The following is a 13,940-nucleotide window of genomic DNA, read 5'->3' as shown; positions in this document are numbered from 1 at the left end:
GGAGCGTTTCCGCCTTAGGGGGTCTTTAAATGTCCCCCTCAGGTTGCCTTTGGGAGATTTTTCCATTATGTGACTTGGAAGGACTAACTTCCTTGAATATACGAAGGGAAGGAAGTCAAGATACAGAAGAACTATGGAGGTATTTATCTTGTTAGGGATTGTTTAAAACCCATTTCTCTGACACAATCATCAGCAGAATCTGAATTCCCAGCCATGTCCAATCAAGCTAATGCATTCTGACCCTCAGGTTCAATGCTTCTCCTTGGAAAAATTCCTACCTTTCTCCCGTACCCAAATGCCCATCACTGTTTTCCTTGTCAGTAGAAGGATGCCTATGTCCCTTTTTCCCAATAAAGACAGCAGCCACTTTACCTAAAACAACTGAAAAGAGTCATCCGTTCGTGTTCACACGGTGGGTGAGACGGAAAATTAAGAAAACATGCAAAAGAAAGAATGTGTCTTCTTTTTGAATTAATAATCAGAAAAGGACTCTGTTCTGAATGCAAACATTCCAAGGAAGGGACAGTTTTCAAAGGTTACCCCATGCAATTGTTAACTCAAGCTTACACAGTCCTCTGCAATCAGTTAAGCGACAATTATTGTATTTACTTAATAGGTTCTTCAATCAAGTGTGTCCTAACACCTTGATTTCCAAGAATGACGATGCACACAGAAATAAAATTCCACCTTCCTTGAGGAAATTCTGAATCATTCTTAAAGGATCAAGTATATTCTCTGTAGAGTGGCAGGGGCTGGTCATAGTTAGGCTCATTTGAGATTAAAAGTGAAAAGTCTTTGGTTCTGATTTCTCCCAACCATGATTGTCTTCACCCCTCAAAAAATCCGTTCATATCCCTGGGTGTCTACACTTGCCACAGACGTCTTATTCTTATTCCATGGACCCAGCAGCTTGCAACAGAAGGGACCTGTCTCCCTTGTTCATACTCATCCTCCTCGTTACAAAGTCTCCACCCCACGGCAATGCCTTCCAGATCTGCTCCTGGGGCCCTCTGAAGTCCCAAACACAGGACTTTATTCTAACACCATGCCTCTAACTTATTTGCTGAATGCATCAAATCAATGTAGTGGGCATTTTCAGCCACCTGAAAGGCAGGCAGAAGAGGAACGTCCACGCCAATGGTCACCAAGGGCATAACAGGGCCATGAACTTGTCTACTCCCAGAGCTCAGGTTCCACACCAGCAATAACAAAGACCCGATTATGGTGTTTCCAAGTGGGTTATTAGATGCATCGAAACCTACTGATGAAGACAATGGAAGATGATGTATTTTTTTGGGGGGGGAGAGAGGACATTTCTTGATTTTTCTATTTTGCATAAATTTTGGCACAGAGAAGAGGCAAGACCAACCCTCCTTTGAGCAATGTATGCATCCTACGATTGTGTTATCTGGACTATACACATCTGTCCACATCCCAGCCCATCTTAGAGAGTCACATGGGCAAGCAGTGCAGCAGGGAGACCCAGAGCTTGTTCCTTTCTACCACCGACTTTCAATATCCTGGTTTTGAGTGGTCCCACATAATTCCTCTCACCTCCAGATCCCATTTCCCGCCATTTTCTCCCATATTCCTTTACTTCTCTAAGATTACGTATATTTCTCTAAATGCAACACTTCACTTTTCCTCTCTATGCCCTGAACTTTTCACCACATTTTTAAAAAAATGTTTATTTTTGAGATAAAGAGAGAGACAGAGTGTGAGCGGGAGGGGGCAGAGAGAAAGAATGAGACACAGAATCTGAAGCAGGCTCCAGGCTCCAAGCTGCCAGCACAGAGCCTGAAGCAGGGCTGAAACCCGTGAACCATGAGATCATGACGTGAGCCAAAGTCAGACGCCCAACCGACCGAGCCACCCAGGTGCCCCTATGTGGCATTTAAAATGCAGCTTAGCAATGCATGGTTTCTAAGACACAGAATGGCAACACTTCCAGTGGGAAATCAAATCAGGGCAAACCCGTAAAGAGGGGGAATATAACGCGAGTTAGGAGGGCAGCAGCAAGATGAGGAGATCCTCAAAGTGGGCCGGATTATTGTTTCCCTTTATAGATACCTGTATGAAATTTTGACTTGATCTTAAGATGGGTTCCATTTGTAATTTAAAACAAAATGCTTAAGGGACGCCTGGGTGGCTCAGTGGGTTAGGCATCCGACTCTGGATTTCAGCTCAGGTCATGATCTCACAGTTTGTAAGATCGAGGCTGGCAGTGCGCTCTGTGCTGACAGCACAGAGCCTACTTGGGATCCTCTCTCTTCCCCTGCTCCACCACCACCTGTCTCAAAATAAATAGACTTTAAAAAATTAAAATAAAAAGCAAACCAAAATCCTTAGTAAGAGATAAAAACAAACCAAAGACAACAGAGTGTCTAAGAAAAAAAAAAAATAAAACAGTGCCATTAGCAAACAGCAACCAATAAACTCCCAAAAAAAGGAGATGTATTCTGGGTACAGCAGCTTGACATTTTCAGCAGAGGTGTCTAAGGCGTATTATAGGGACCCACCAAATTATCACGGATGTAAAATGCTCGTGCACAATGCACACAATATGTAATTCAGACCATAGCTCTTTATAGGAATGTATCAATCCTTTGCCCCAATGATTCCCAGACTCCTTTTATGGAGTGGAATCAGACATAGAACACCAACGTATCAAATGGATGATGGCGAGAGTCCTCTGGCTGATATCAAAGAGCTGCCTACAAATGCCACTCACCTACCCCGCATTTCAGCTGGAAATCGAGACCCCACAAAGGACACGAGAACCATGAAGGTGGACACCCCATCATAGCAGGCATATGGCTCAAATCCTGTGAATTTTATTTATCGATTTATTTTAATGTTTATTTATTATTTTGAGAGGGAGAGACAGACTGTGAGCAGGGGAGGGGCAGAGAGAGAGGGAAACACAGAATCTGAAGCAGGCTCCAGCTCCTCTGTCAACACAGAGCCCAACGCAGAGCTTGAACTCGCGAACCACGAGATCCTGACCTGAGCCACACTTGAATGCAAGCAACTGAGCCACCCAGGCACCCCAAAGCGTGTGAATTTTTGTTCTGCAAGTACACTGCCTTTACTTCAAACCATTTCTGTGTTATATTCAAAGCTATGATGTCACTGCATGTGAATGAACTTACGCAATCACTCACCTTAAAGACAACTTCAGGATAACCCCTACGCAACCTTCCCTGAGGCAAAAATTTTACACCAGTTACAACACCTGAGAAACAAGCAGGTGTTTCTGATACTTTTTTGAATCCTTGAAAAAGTCAGTTATATAAATCTATGGGCAATGTTTCCTAAGACCGTAGAATACCTGTCAGGTGAGAAATCTGTTGAAGTCACCATCTGGCTTAGTGGCATTGACTCCATTATGGGCAGCACGCAGCAGATAGGCAACGAATGGGCAATAGCGATCAATCCCACACCCAACCGGCCCATAAACCATTAGATCTACAGCAGCGAAGAGCTTTGCTGTGATCCATCGATGGTGCTGCTGGGGTGGACATCACCCTCACCGTGCACCATGATAACGAACGAGATATCAAGACCCACTTGGAGGCACATAACTGTAAGCATCGTAATCATAATTTTGTATCTAGATCAACTGACTTTTTTTGCATAATTATAGAAGCTACATCGGTTTCCAAACTCATTCTGTAGTTTACCTGATTCATGCTTAATACCGACAGGAAAGCCTGGAGGTGCGATCTTAGTGGAAAAACTACAGAGTTGAGGCTTCTCTCAGCCCTGAGCTGGGATCCCAGCACTGATCCCCACAAGGGGTATCGCTGGGAGTCAACCCTTCACCCTTCACCTCTACATGTCCTTTTCTTGTAAGTAAAGTAAGCAAGCCCATCCAATGGGCGTGGTGAGGATTAAGTGAGCAACTACAGCCATCCATGGCTGGCCAGCCACAGGTTCTCGACGAGTGGGTACTAAAGCATAGAAGTCAGACTGTGGTAAAGCAAAAATAATTTAAAGCATGCATGAGGCTTCAAATTGCAGGTAGTGATACCCAAAAGGGAGTGATGCCATGGGAGGTAAATTCAAATGAATGTTTAAATGGTGGTGGAATGAACTAATTCAAGATGTAAAGGCAAAGTGGAGACAATGAATGAGTGAATAGAGAGGTTAAGAGCCACAAATAAATAAATTCCGGGTATTTCCATCAGAAGGCATTCAGGAGGAGTTTCTCTTTTATGTCTAAGGTCTTTGGACGCTTGTCATGAAAAAATAAATAAATAAGAGGCAGATGTGATGGAACTCAAGTCTTGGATATGTATGCCTTCCTAATGACCAAGGTGCAGAGCAGAACCGGAGATATGGTTATAAAAGAGCATCTTTTTGGAAAATAAATGGAAGACGAGTCCAATGACTAGACTTCATGCCGACATAAATAATGACCTTCTAGTCCTGATGATACGTACCAGTTTGCCTGGCTTAATTCCAGTGTATCAATAGCATATGAACAGCTCTCCACGCATCCTGGACTAGATAACAAGTTATATGGCCAATGGCTGGCAAGACTGTGCCACACTGTCATGAGTAAAGAAACCATCCATATTCCAAAACACAAGTGTCTTCTAATCATTATTTTTTTTTAATTAAGGTTCAGGTTAGAGGGCGGCATTTGATAGATACTAGTGATTACATTGTTTCGCCAGCTGCGATTACACGTATAGAGCAACAATGATATTCATATGTTGTCCAGAGGTATTAGTAAGAATGGAAATTATAAGGTGATTCGGTGTCCTTGTTGCCACTACTGGGCTATGAGATTTCACACCTAAAGCCTCATGCTAAAATCTGTGTTCTTTCCATGTACCAGCCTCCTGCGTATACCGTAATTCCTGTTGTCAGACCCTCCTCCTTTGGGTGGGAAAACAGCATTTATTACTCCATAAAAACAATAATATCAAACAATATTTTTTCAAATTTCTTAGACAGAAAAAGAGCACTTATGCACTAATGGCTTTTTTGAAGAGGAAACTCAATATTTCCACGTTTTGCTAAAAACATATCTCTCCATATCAAAAGCACTAATTAGAACGTTCGTCCCCACGTACGGTTGTGCCGTTTTATCGGATCATCTTTTTAAATATCCGGACGGCAATGGTTTAAAAATATTTCTCAACACCGAAAATAGCTGGCTTCCTGCAAGCTAAAAGGAAGTGTCCCTTAGCAGTTTTGAAGAGGGTCGGGAACAAACGCAAGATCCGTGGTAAAGACAGATAAACTAAGTCACATTTCAGAATCTCTAGCACTCTGTATAATCGGCCAAGCTGGCACGGTTCACCCCAGCAAATAAAAGGGGGTCTGTGGCCTTCGCAGCGTCTCCACAGTAGCTCATTCGTGCACTGTAAATAGACCGGCACAGAGATGCTAAATTGATTCTTTGATTTCTCGGTCGCCCACTACAGCTCTCTGTTTTGCCACCGCGAGTTCTGTTTTAACTCTCAGGAGCAAAACGTGGACTTAACGTCTTTCAAGGGGAAATATTTTAGAAGCAAACTTTTTTCTTTTGCTTAAAAGATCCGTATGTATACATGTATAAATGTGTACATATATGTGTGCATATGTATATGCATATATAAATATAGATACACATTTACATATGTATATATAGTGTGTGTGTGTGTGTGTGTGTGTGTGTGTGTAATCCCACAGCATTTCCCAGATCTGCACATAATTTCACAAACATGCCAAACTGATAAGGCGTCACCATGTAAATGGAGCTACATCCCACAGCTGGGCTTCAGAGGGGGAGAAAATCGATTTCCTTTCAAATCTAACGTTTTAAGGAACATCAAAGCATCATGCACGCAAGAGAACATTCTGTAACTCCACGGAAGCAAAAGCTTGTTCAATGGGTACTGCTTCATTCAGAAAACAGAGCCCAGGGCTCCGTGCTCGGTCTGATGATGCTACAATGCCCTCTTCGAAAAGACCATAGGCACTGCGCTGACACGTTGTATCCTCCCTCCACCTCTATGTCAGAATGGACCTTTTGTAAAAGACCAAGAAACACGATTTCCTGTTTCAAGGACTAGAGGCAGAAGCAACTACCCAGAAACTGCTGAAAAAATGTTCAGAAATGCAGGCACTCATGGGGCTGTGATGTTAACTACAATGATTCTACAAGGACCTGGCTCAGAGGACCTATGAAAACAGAAAACGAAGTAAAATCATAAAACAAGAGGGTTCTTGATGCTAATGCATTTTATTTTCTTTCATGTGCAAAAACCAATGGGGAATTTTGAGGACTTTATCAATGCTCCAAAAGGCTCAACTTTGCAAACATCTGTGGGTGATTTGCATTTGTAAACTACAAATGCATTTCTACCACTCCCCATCCCCCCACCCTCCCAGCTCCAGGGGTCTTTCCTAGGTGAATGTTTTCACATGTAAATGAAAAAAAAATGCTCAAAATAAAATGAAAACATCAAGGTGAAAATCATACATTCTTGGTAATATTTGTCCATTTGGAGAGAACATTTTCAGCCACAGATTTTGATCGGCAGAGCTCCATTTACGCGTTCTATTGTCTTAAAAACAAACGTTTTCATGTACGCCTAGGAATATTAGTCATGAAATGTACAACGGTAGACAAAACTACAAACGAAGATAAATATCAAAATAGAGCCCACCCCAAATATCTATTTTTCCAAGCCCCCAGTGGGGAAAAAGGAAATAAACAGCAAAACCATGGAGAGCTCTTACTGGTGGATTTCCATGCCCTCACCCTTTACGGTAAATCAGAAACTGTTGCAAAATTCAAGTGAGAGCCAAGCTCCACTGTGTGCAAATACAACAGTCATTGTAACCCCGCCACAGAGGCACAACGCTCACAGATGATCAGTTAAGGAATTAGGTGAAAGATTTCCAGCCCCCAAGCTAAAGACAAGTAAAGAAATCTACTATCTACGGCCCTCCTTCGTCACTGCTTCCCAAAGGATCACCCATCAGCAAATGAGTTCCCTCTACAGGGCTGTGATGCCCAAAAAGTATTCATTTGGCCCAAAGATAGAAATGCATTTAAGTAAAATTTCATTTTAATTTGGGACCTTGGAGTCTGCCTTTGTTGGAGGAAGGATAGGGGTTCTCCAAAATACAATTCAACGATGAAAAGCTGCATGCCTGAAAAAGAAGACCAAACCTCTCCTGCAGCGAGCCCAGGGAAATAGAACCTTCCAAGGATCGGAGTAACACAGTGCAGCTCAGCTACTCCCCACACAGTAAAAAGCACCACTTTGTCACCGCCCCTTGCACATTCACCCGATGCCATCACTCACCTAGAATTCCCAGCCGGTAGTTAATGGTGATCACAATGACATTGCCGTAGCTGGCCAGCACACTGCCGTCTATCATATTCCCAGTGCCCTCCATGTAAGACCCGCCGTGGATATAGACCATGACCGGCTTCTTACTGTTCTGATCATGGATGTCTGGAAAAAGAAAGTCAAGTAAGGAAATAGAATAAAAAAAAAAAAATCACACGGATGAACTGATACTATGCAAAGGACAAAGGGCACGGATTATTATGTTCTTCCTTCTTTGGACTGGAATCAACCATGCATCTATGTGGAATTACATACACCGTGGTAAGACTGCCTAAGAAAACTGCTCAATGTTATCATTTTTTCTAGTCACAGAAATGGTATTTTTGACAAGCATACGGACATCTGAAGTAATATGAATGCCTATGTACATTTCTCTATCTACCTAAAACACTAGAAACTAGAAGATTTTGATGAAATGCTTACTTCCTAAACAGTGCTCAACTCCTAAAAGGTGACTTATTCAAGAAGCACACGGCGTAATAAGTTTCATCATCTCGGGAAGTGTGCAATCTGCTTCAAAAAGATCATTTGTTTTTACCTCTTTATTCAAAGATGAGCCTACAGATGCATTTTTAACCGAAACATGAGAATACATGAGAACCAGTGAGGCTGAATGTAGCAAACTCCAAGTAAACGGTTAAAAATTATCAACAGAACAGAAACGTGTAAAACCGAAAACAGGGCAAAACAAGATGTCCGAGCAAAGGTCTTTGTTCTAGTTTGCTGACTGCGATAAATATCTCAACATATTTAAGTAACAAAAATGAAAGGGGCGCCTGGGTGGCTCAGTGGGCTCAGCGGGCTCAGCGTCCGACTTTGGCTCAGGTCATGAACTCATGGTTCACGAGTTTGAGCCCCGCGTAGGGTTCTGTGCTGACAGCTCAGAGCCTGGAGCCTGCTTCGGATTCTGTGTCTCATTCTATTTCTGCCCCTCCTCCACTCACGCTCTGTCTCCTCTGTCTCTGTCTCTGTTTCTCTCTCTCTCTAAGAATAAACATTAAACAATTAAAAAAAAATGGAAACAGATGTAACAGAAATGACACGACACTCCAACCTCAACGTGAAATGATTGACATGCAATCTATTTTCAGAGGGATATGAACCCCAGTTGAGATTTGCAACCACTGGGCACCCTTGGTAATAACTTTGTGACTTTATTTCGTAACGATGTAAAACCAGTGTTTCACAATGGTCTGTGAGGACAGGAATTCAGAGACCATCTGTGCATTTGTGGAGCCTGCTTTGTGAACAGGTATTGATTAAATCACCTTTTAAAATCAGTCCTTAAGTTTACGTTTAATGTATCACACTGATTCCTTTTACAATTATTTCTGAATATCTCTCTACATGTATCCATAGATATATACACATAGGTGTGTGTAAATAATGTATATATCTGTCTGTCATCAAAAGAAACCCAAATGTATCCAATGTACATTTATTGTCACCCTTTTTTCAGTCAAGTGTTTTTTCTCCTCCTTCAGCAAGACGCTTTTGAAATCTCAAGAAAGGAATTTTCAGGAAATGAATCGCTATCATTTGGTGAGGGGGGCTGCTAATAAAATGAATTCTGATCACAATCTCAAAATGAGTTCATTGGGTGCCTCAGGAAGGCGGCTCGAGAAACCCACTGGTCACAGTCAAATACAGAAAAAAGTGTCACGCTCCCATGTCCCTGCAGATCCTGAATAGAGAGAAGAAGAACCGATCTTATTTTCTCAAATAAAATTCAAATATACAGTAAAAATGTTTTCTTCATCCCTTGTTCATCAAGCACTACGTGGAATTCTGAAACACACAGGTGTTTGGAAAGGTGTTGGGTTTTGAACCACGTACTCCTGTGTCTGGCTCCTGATTTGCTGGTTTTCCCCTTATTTCTTTTAGCAGGTGCAGGCTGTTGGGTGGTCCACTGTGGAACAGGACGTGGTAGAGACTTTGAAGGCTACTTGAAGGGGTTTTCTCAGAGAAAATGCTAGGTTAACATCTCTAAGCTTTCCAAAGGCATGGAACAAGGTTCTCGTGAACTTGAAGAGTAATAAATAACGAATGCCCTGTTAATTCAAAGTAAAAAAATATATATCACAGGGTATTGGTATTCAGTGAATAGGGGGCATTTTAATGGGAATAAAGTTGCTTTTCGAGCATTGGGAAAACAGATCCTAAGAATCAGAAATGCTCTAATAAGAGATGCAGAGTAAGAGGCAAATTATATCCCTGGCTGGTGTAAGAGAACCCCCCCCCCAAAAAAAAAAAAGTTTTGGGTTTTGTTTTAATACATTTTCTTTTTTTTCTTTTTAGATGATCTGATAGAATCTTTTTAAATTAAAAAAAAATTTGTTTTAATACATTTCTTTTTTTCTTTTTACATGATCTAATGGAATCTTTAAAAAAATTTTTTTCAACGTTTTTTATTTATTTTTGGGACAGAGAGAGACAGAGCATGAACAGGGGAGGGGCAGAGAGAGAGGGAGACACAGAATCGGAAACAGCCTCCAGGCTCCGAGCCATCAGCCCAGAGCCTGACACGGGGCTCGAACTCACGGACCGCGAGATCGTGACCTGGCTGAAGTCGGACGCTTAACTGACTGCGCCACCCAGGCGCCCCAGCTAATGGAATCTTTTTAAATGAAAAAAAATTTTCAATACATTTCTTCTTTTTCTTTTTACACGATCTAATAGAATCTTTTTAAATTTTTTTGTTTTAATACATTTGGTTTTTTTTTCTTTTTACATGATCTAATAGAATCTTTTTAATTTTTTTGTTTTAATACATTTCTTTTTTTTCTTTTTACATGATCTAATAGAATCTTTTTAAATTAAAAAAATTTTGCTTTAGTACATTTCTTTTTTTTTTCTTTTTACACGATCTAATAGAATCTTTTTAAATTTTTAATTTTTTTGTTTTAATACATTTCTTTTTTTTTTTACATGATCTAATACAATCTTTTTAAATTTTTATTAATACGCTTTTGGATTCAGATAAAATGGCAGGCGTTCTGGGGCCCGCCACAACAGAGAGTCTGGCGGGTGAGTCAGGTGCCAGATGAACTATTGTAAGGCCAACGGAAAAGATCTTGCGAAGAGAGGTAGGGACAGCCCTAGAAACGCATGGGAGTTACAATAATAATTAAATAATAACAATGTTCAGACAAAAGCAGGTGTGAAACCAGCATTGGCCCAACTTCTTGGACCCAAGTTGATTAAACAGCACCACCAGGGACGCCTTGCTGCCTGGCAGGGAGAAGTTATCATCTGCTTCTGTGCCTCGAATTGTGTTTCCCCCCAAAACCCAAATGTTCCTCAAGGGCCTTTGCCCTGTAAGGCAAATGCACAGAGGTCCGTGCACTTTCCTACTTGGACAGCAGAAATGGAGTCTTCCTGGCAACTTACTTGGGACTTTCTGTCTTGTCTCTTTGACACTATTTGTTCTGCTGAAGGCACAGGTACCGTGTGGTCCTGGTTGTTAGAGACCACTCTCTTCCAGAGTTTAAAAAGCATCAGTTTAGTTCCAGTGGCTGATCTGTCCAGCAACTTGGGATCCTTCAAGAAACAACTTTCCATGGCAACCAAACATTTTTTTGGGGGGGGTAACAAAAAAGTTTTCAAAACAGCCGTGGTGTTGAAAAGGAAAAGATAGAGATGTAGGTTTTTGACCTTTTCATTTTTCACAACTTTGCTATCCCTGCTTCCTACCCCCCAACCCCGCACCCCCTTTAAATGCTGCTAAAAGGCAGGCGGCAGAGAAACGAGATCTTGTTAAAACACTTTTTCATGTATTTCACTGTGAGCCAGAGAAGATTCTTTGAAACTTAACTGTGAATCCGGATATTTAAAAAAAAAAAAAAAAAAAAAGAAAGAAAGAAAGAAAGAAAGAAAAAAAAAAAAAAAGAAAAAGAAACAACCAAAACCAGAAATGCCAGACACCCAAAAAGTTCTATGAAGGTGTCTCACAGAGTTTGGCAGCTCGTAGAAGGAATTAAGAAAACCAAATCTCCAAAATACAATATTAACTTACAAATAACTTTGGAAGGAAGAAAAGAAAGTATACATGCATGTGCTAAAATTTCATTTCCTCTTCTTATGACCAAGCCAAAAAAAGGGGGGAAAAAGGAAAAAGGAAAAGAAAAACATACGATGCCTTGTAAATAACATTTTTGTATCAACTCACTTCATATTTAGAAATGTTTATACTTCTTATGGGTGGTTTGCATTCAGCGACAGGGTAATTGAGATTAAAAAGCACAGTGGTTTCCAAACAAGAAGAAAATAAAAAAAGCACACAAAAGTGTACTCGTTTCAGAGAAGGGGAGGAAAAAGAGGTTGAAATAAAAAAAAAAAAACAGAGAGAGAGATATAAAATCATGCATCAGGGTCGAGCTTTGAAAAAACAAAAAATACCTTCATCTTCAGCACGATCATTACTGGTTATATCATCTGCGTTTTTCTTTGTGTTGGCTCCTGGGGTCATAATGAGAAGGAAAATAAAGGGAAAAAAAAAGAGAATTCAAAAACAACAGGTTTGCAAAAAAACCAGAAGAGAGATACTACCCAGTAAAAGAAAAAAAAAATGTCACACAAAAAGTTGAAATTTGTTACATTTGGATTTCAAAAAAAATGAGGTAGGGGGTCGATGCAAAATGCATAAAAACATAAAGATGTCAAGAAGAACAAATTCAAAATGTTACTTGCGAAAAATATTCTCTATCCTGTGAAAATGCAGTTTGGGGGGTTATAATGGTAGTACTGCAAAAAAAAAAAGGAAAAAAAAAAGAGCTAATGTGAGTTTGAAAAAAAAGAAAATTAAATTATTAAAAAAGATTTTCCACATTCTCAAAAGAAAAGCACATGAAGTATTCAATGTCCCTCTAATTTTAACATATTATAATCTACATAAATTCATGAAATGTCACCGATACACTTTGGTTATAAAATTCCATAATGGAAGAAGAAACACATTTATGCAATAAACACAGAAGGACTTTCAATAAAATACTTAAAATTGACATTAGTTCCATGCAGATGAACTTAAAACACAGCGTTTCAAATACAAATCAGAAATGTCAGTTGATTTATTAATTTGAATCATGAAATTCACCTCTCACCAGTGTCTAGAGAACTACTCAATATTTGCTCCTGTTTAGTATAAAAACAAACACAACAACAAAACCAGCACTTTCAATCAGGATTTCTTAAGTTAAAACATTATCAATCATGCTCTCTCTGATTGAAACACTTATTAAATATTACTTCAGTGTTATCACTCATTGAATTTAAGATAAGTATATAATAAAGTCACCTACCTTGATGACCTGAAATTTAAACCAGATAAGAATGTCTATGTAGACAAAATATGGCGGGTGGGGGGTTCCTCAACTATACCACAAACACTCTCTTCTATATTCGGTATGCAGTGCACCATTTTCCTCTTTATATTTTCCAGATACAAGATGACAAAACATTTAATAATGCTTGAATTGTTTGGTTAATTAGCTCAATTGTCTTCTTTTCATAGATAGACACAATCAGGACATGCATACTCCAGATCCAGTAGCTTCAAAAAGGTCTGAACCACATCCTTCTAGAAGTTCTAAGTAACTCAAAAGAACTCAGCATGTTGTGAAGCCAAAATGTGAAACTGTGGTGTTTTTGTAGTCAGAGAAGGCTTGCATATTTTCTATTTTATGTGGTTTAACACCTTTTAATGAGCACACCTAGGTGGGTGGGAAATCTGATTTGTTGATTTTGAGCACACCTAGGTGGGTGGGAAATCTGATTTGTTGATTTTTGAGGCTTAAATATCCCCACTGTCGATAATTTCAAGCTACCAACATAAGGTCGTTGAAGACAGCTGCAGAGAGGTGCCTGGGACCCCTAGAAACTCCAGGCTAATTCCACCCTCATCCACCTAAAATTAGAGTCAAGTCTTATAGAAACCACCTCTCCTTACAAAACTTTCATTTCTGGTCCCTTAGAAAGTATCATGATGCTGACATCCCAATCTATTATAGTCATTACCTTGATATCAACATCTATTTATTGCCCACAATCCTCCTGCATTTAAATATCTAAAAAGGGGCACCCGGTTGGCTCAATTGGTTAAGGGTCCGACTCTTGATTTCAGCTCAGGTCATGACCTTGTGGTTCCTCAGATCAAGCCCCACATCAGGATCTGCGCTGACAGCTCAGGGCCGGCTTGGGATTCTCTGTCTCCTTCTCTCTGCCCCTCTTCTGCTCATGCATGTGCATGAAATCTCTCTCAAAATAAACAAACTTTTTAAAAATAAATGAATAAATACCTAAAAGAACTTTAAAAAATCAAATTAGCTTGACTGTCTTTGGGTTGTGTTTGTCGGGGTTTATCAGTATAGAACCTATTTCAAAGTGAACTCATGGACTGAATTTATGACAAAACTACGTAGAAGCTTATAAGGGATGCCCTTCTTGGAGAAGTATGCTACGGGAGTGATCCACAAATCTGTGTTACAAGTCCTCCCTCATTTCTGGAACAAAAAAATGTGCATTCCTCCCTGTAAGAAGATTTTGTAAGTAAAGTGTGAGTGACCTGAAACACATCCTGGGCTG

General features: G+C 40.1%; 1 protein-coding gene across 6 annotated transcripts in view; it reads right to left on the bottom strand.

Annotated features, from left to right (window-relative positions):
* The window catches only part of LOC145714954 (neuroligin-4, X-linked), a 315,009-nt gene that overhangs the window by 116,822 nt on the left and 184,247 nt on the right, over nucleotides 1-13,940 (bottom strand). For 5 of the 6 annotated variants that reach the window (XM_081794513.1, XM_081794512.1, XM_081794515.1 and 2 more), the window contains exons 5-6: nucleotides 11,757-11,816; nucleotides 7,311-7,463 (exon numbers count right to left, since the gene is read on the bottom strand). In XM_081794513.1, the coding sequence (XP_081650639.1) occupies nucleotides 7,311-7,463; nucleotides 11,757-11,816 (213 nt within the window). The remainder of the gene's footprint in view (nucleotides 1-7,310; nucleotides 7,464-11,756; nucleotides 11,817-13,940) is intronic. The other variant, XM_081794517.1, reaches the window with a different exon arrangement.

Source organism: Panthera onca, chromosome Y (assembly GCF_046562875.1).
Source record: "Panthera onca isolate mPanOnc1 chromosome Y, mPanOnc1 haplotype 2, whole genome shotgun sequence".
Lineage (NCBI taxonomy): Eukaryota > Metazoa > Chordata > Mammalia > Carnivora > Felidae > Panthera > Panthera onca.
The sequence above is the reverse complement of the archived record's forward strand: the minus strand, read 5'-3'. Positions and strand labels throughout refer to the sequence as shown.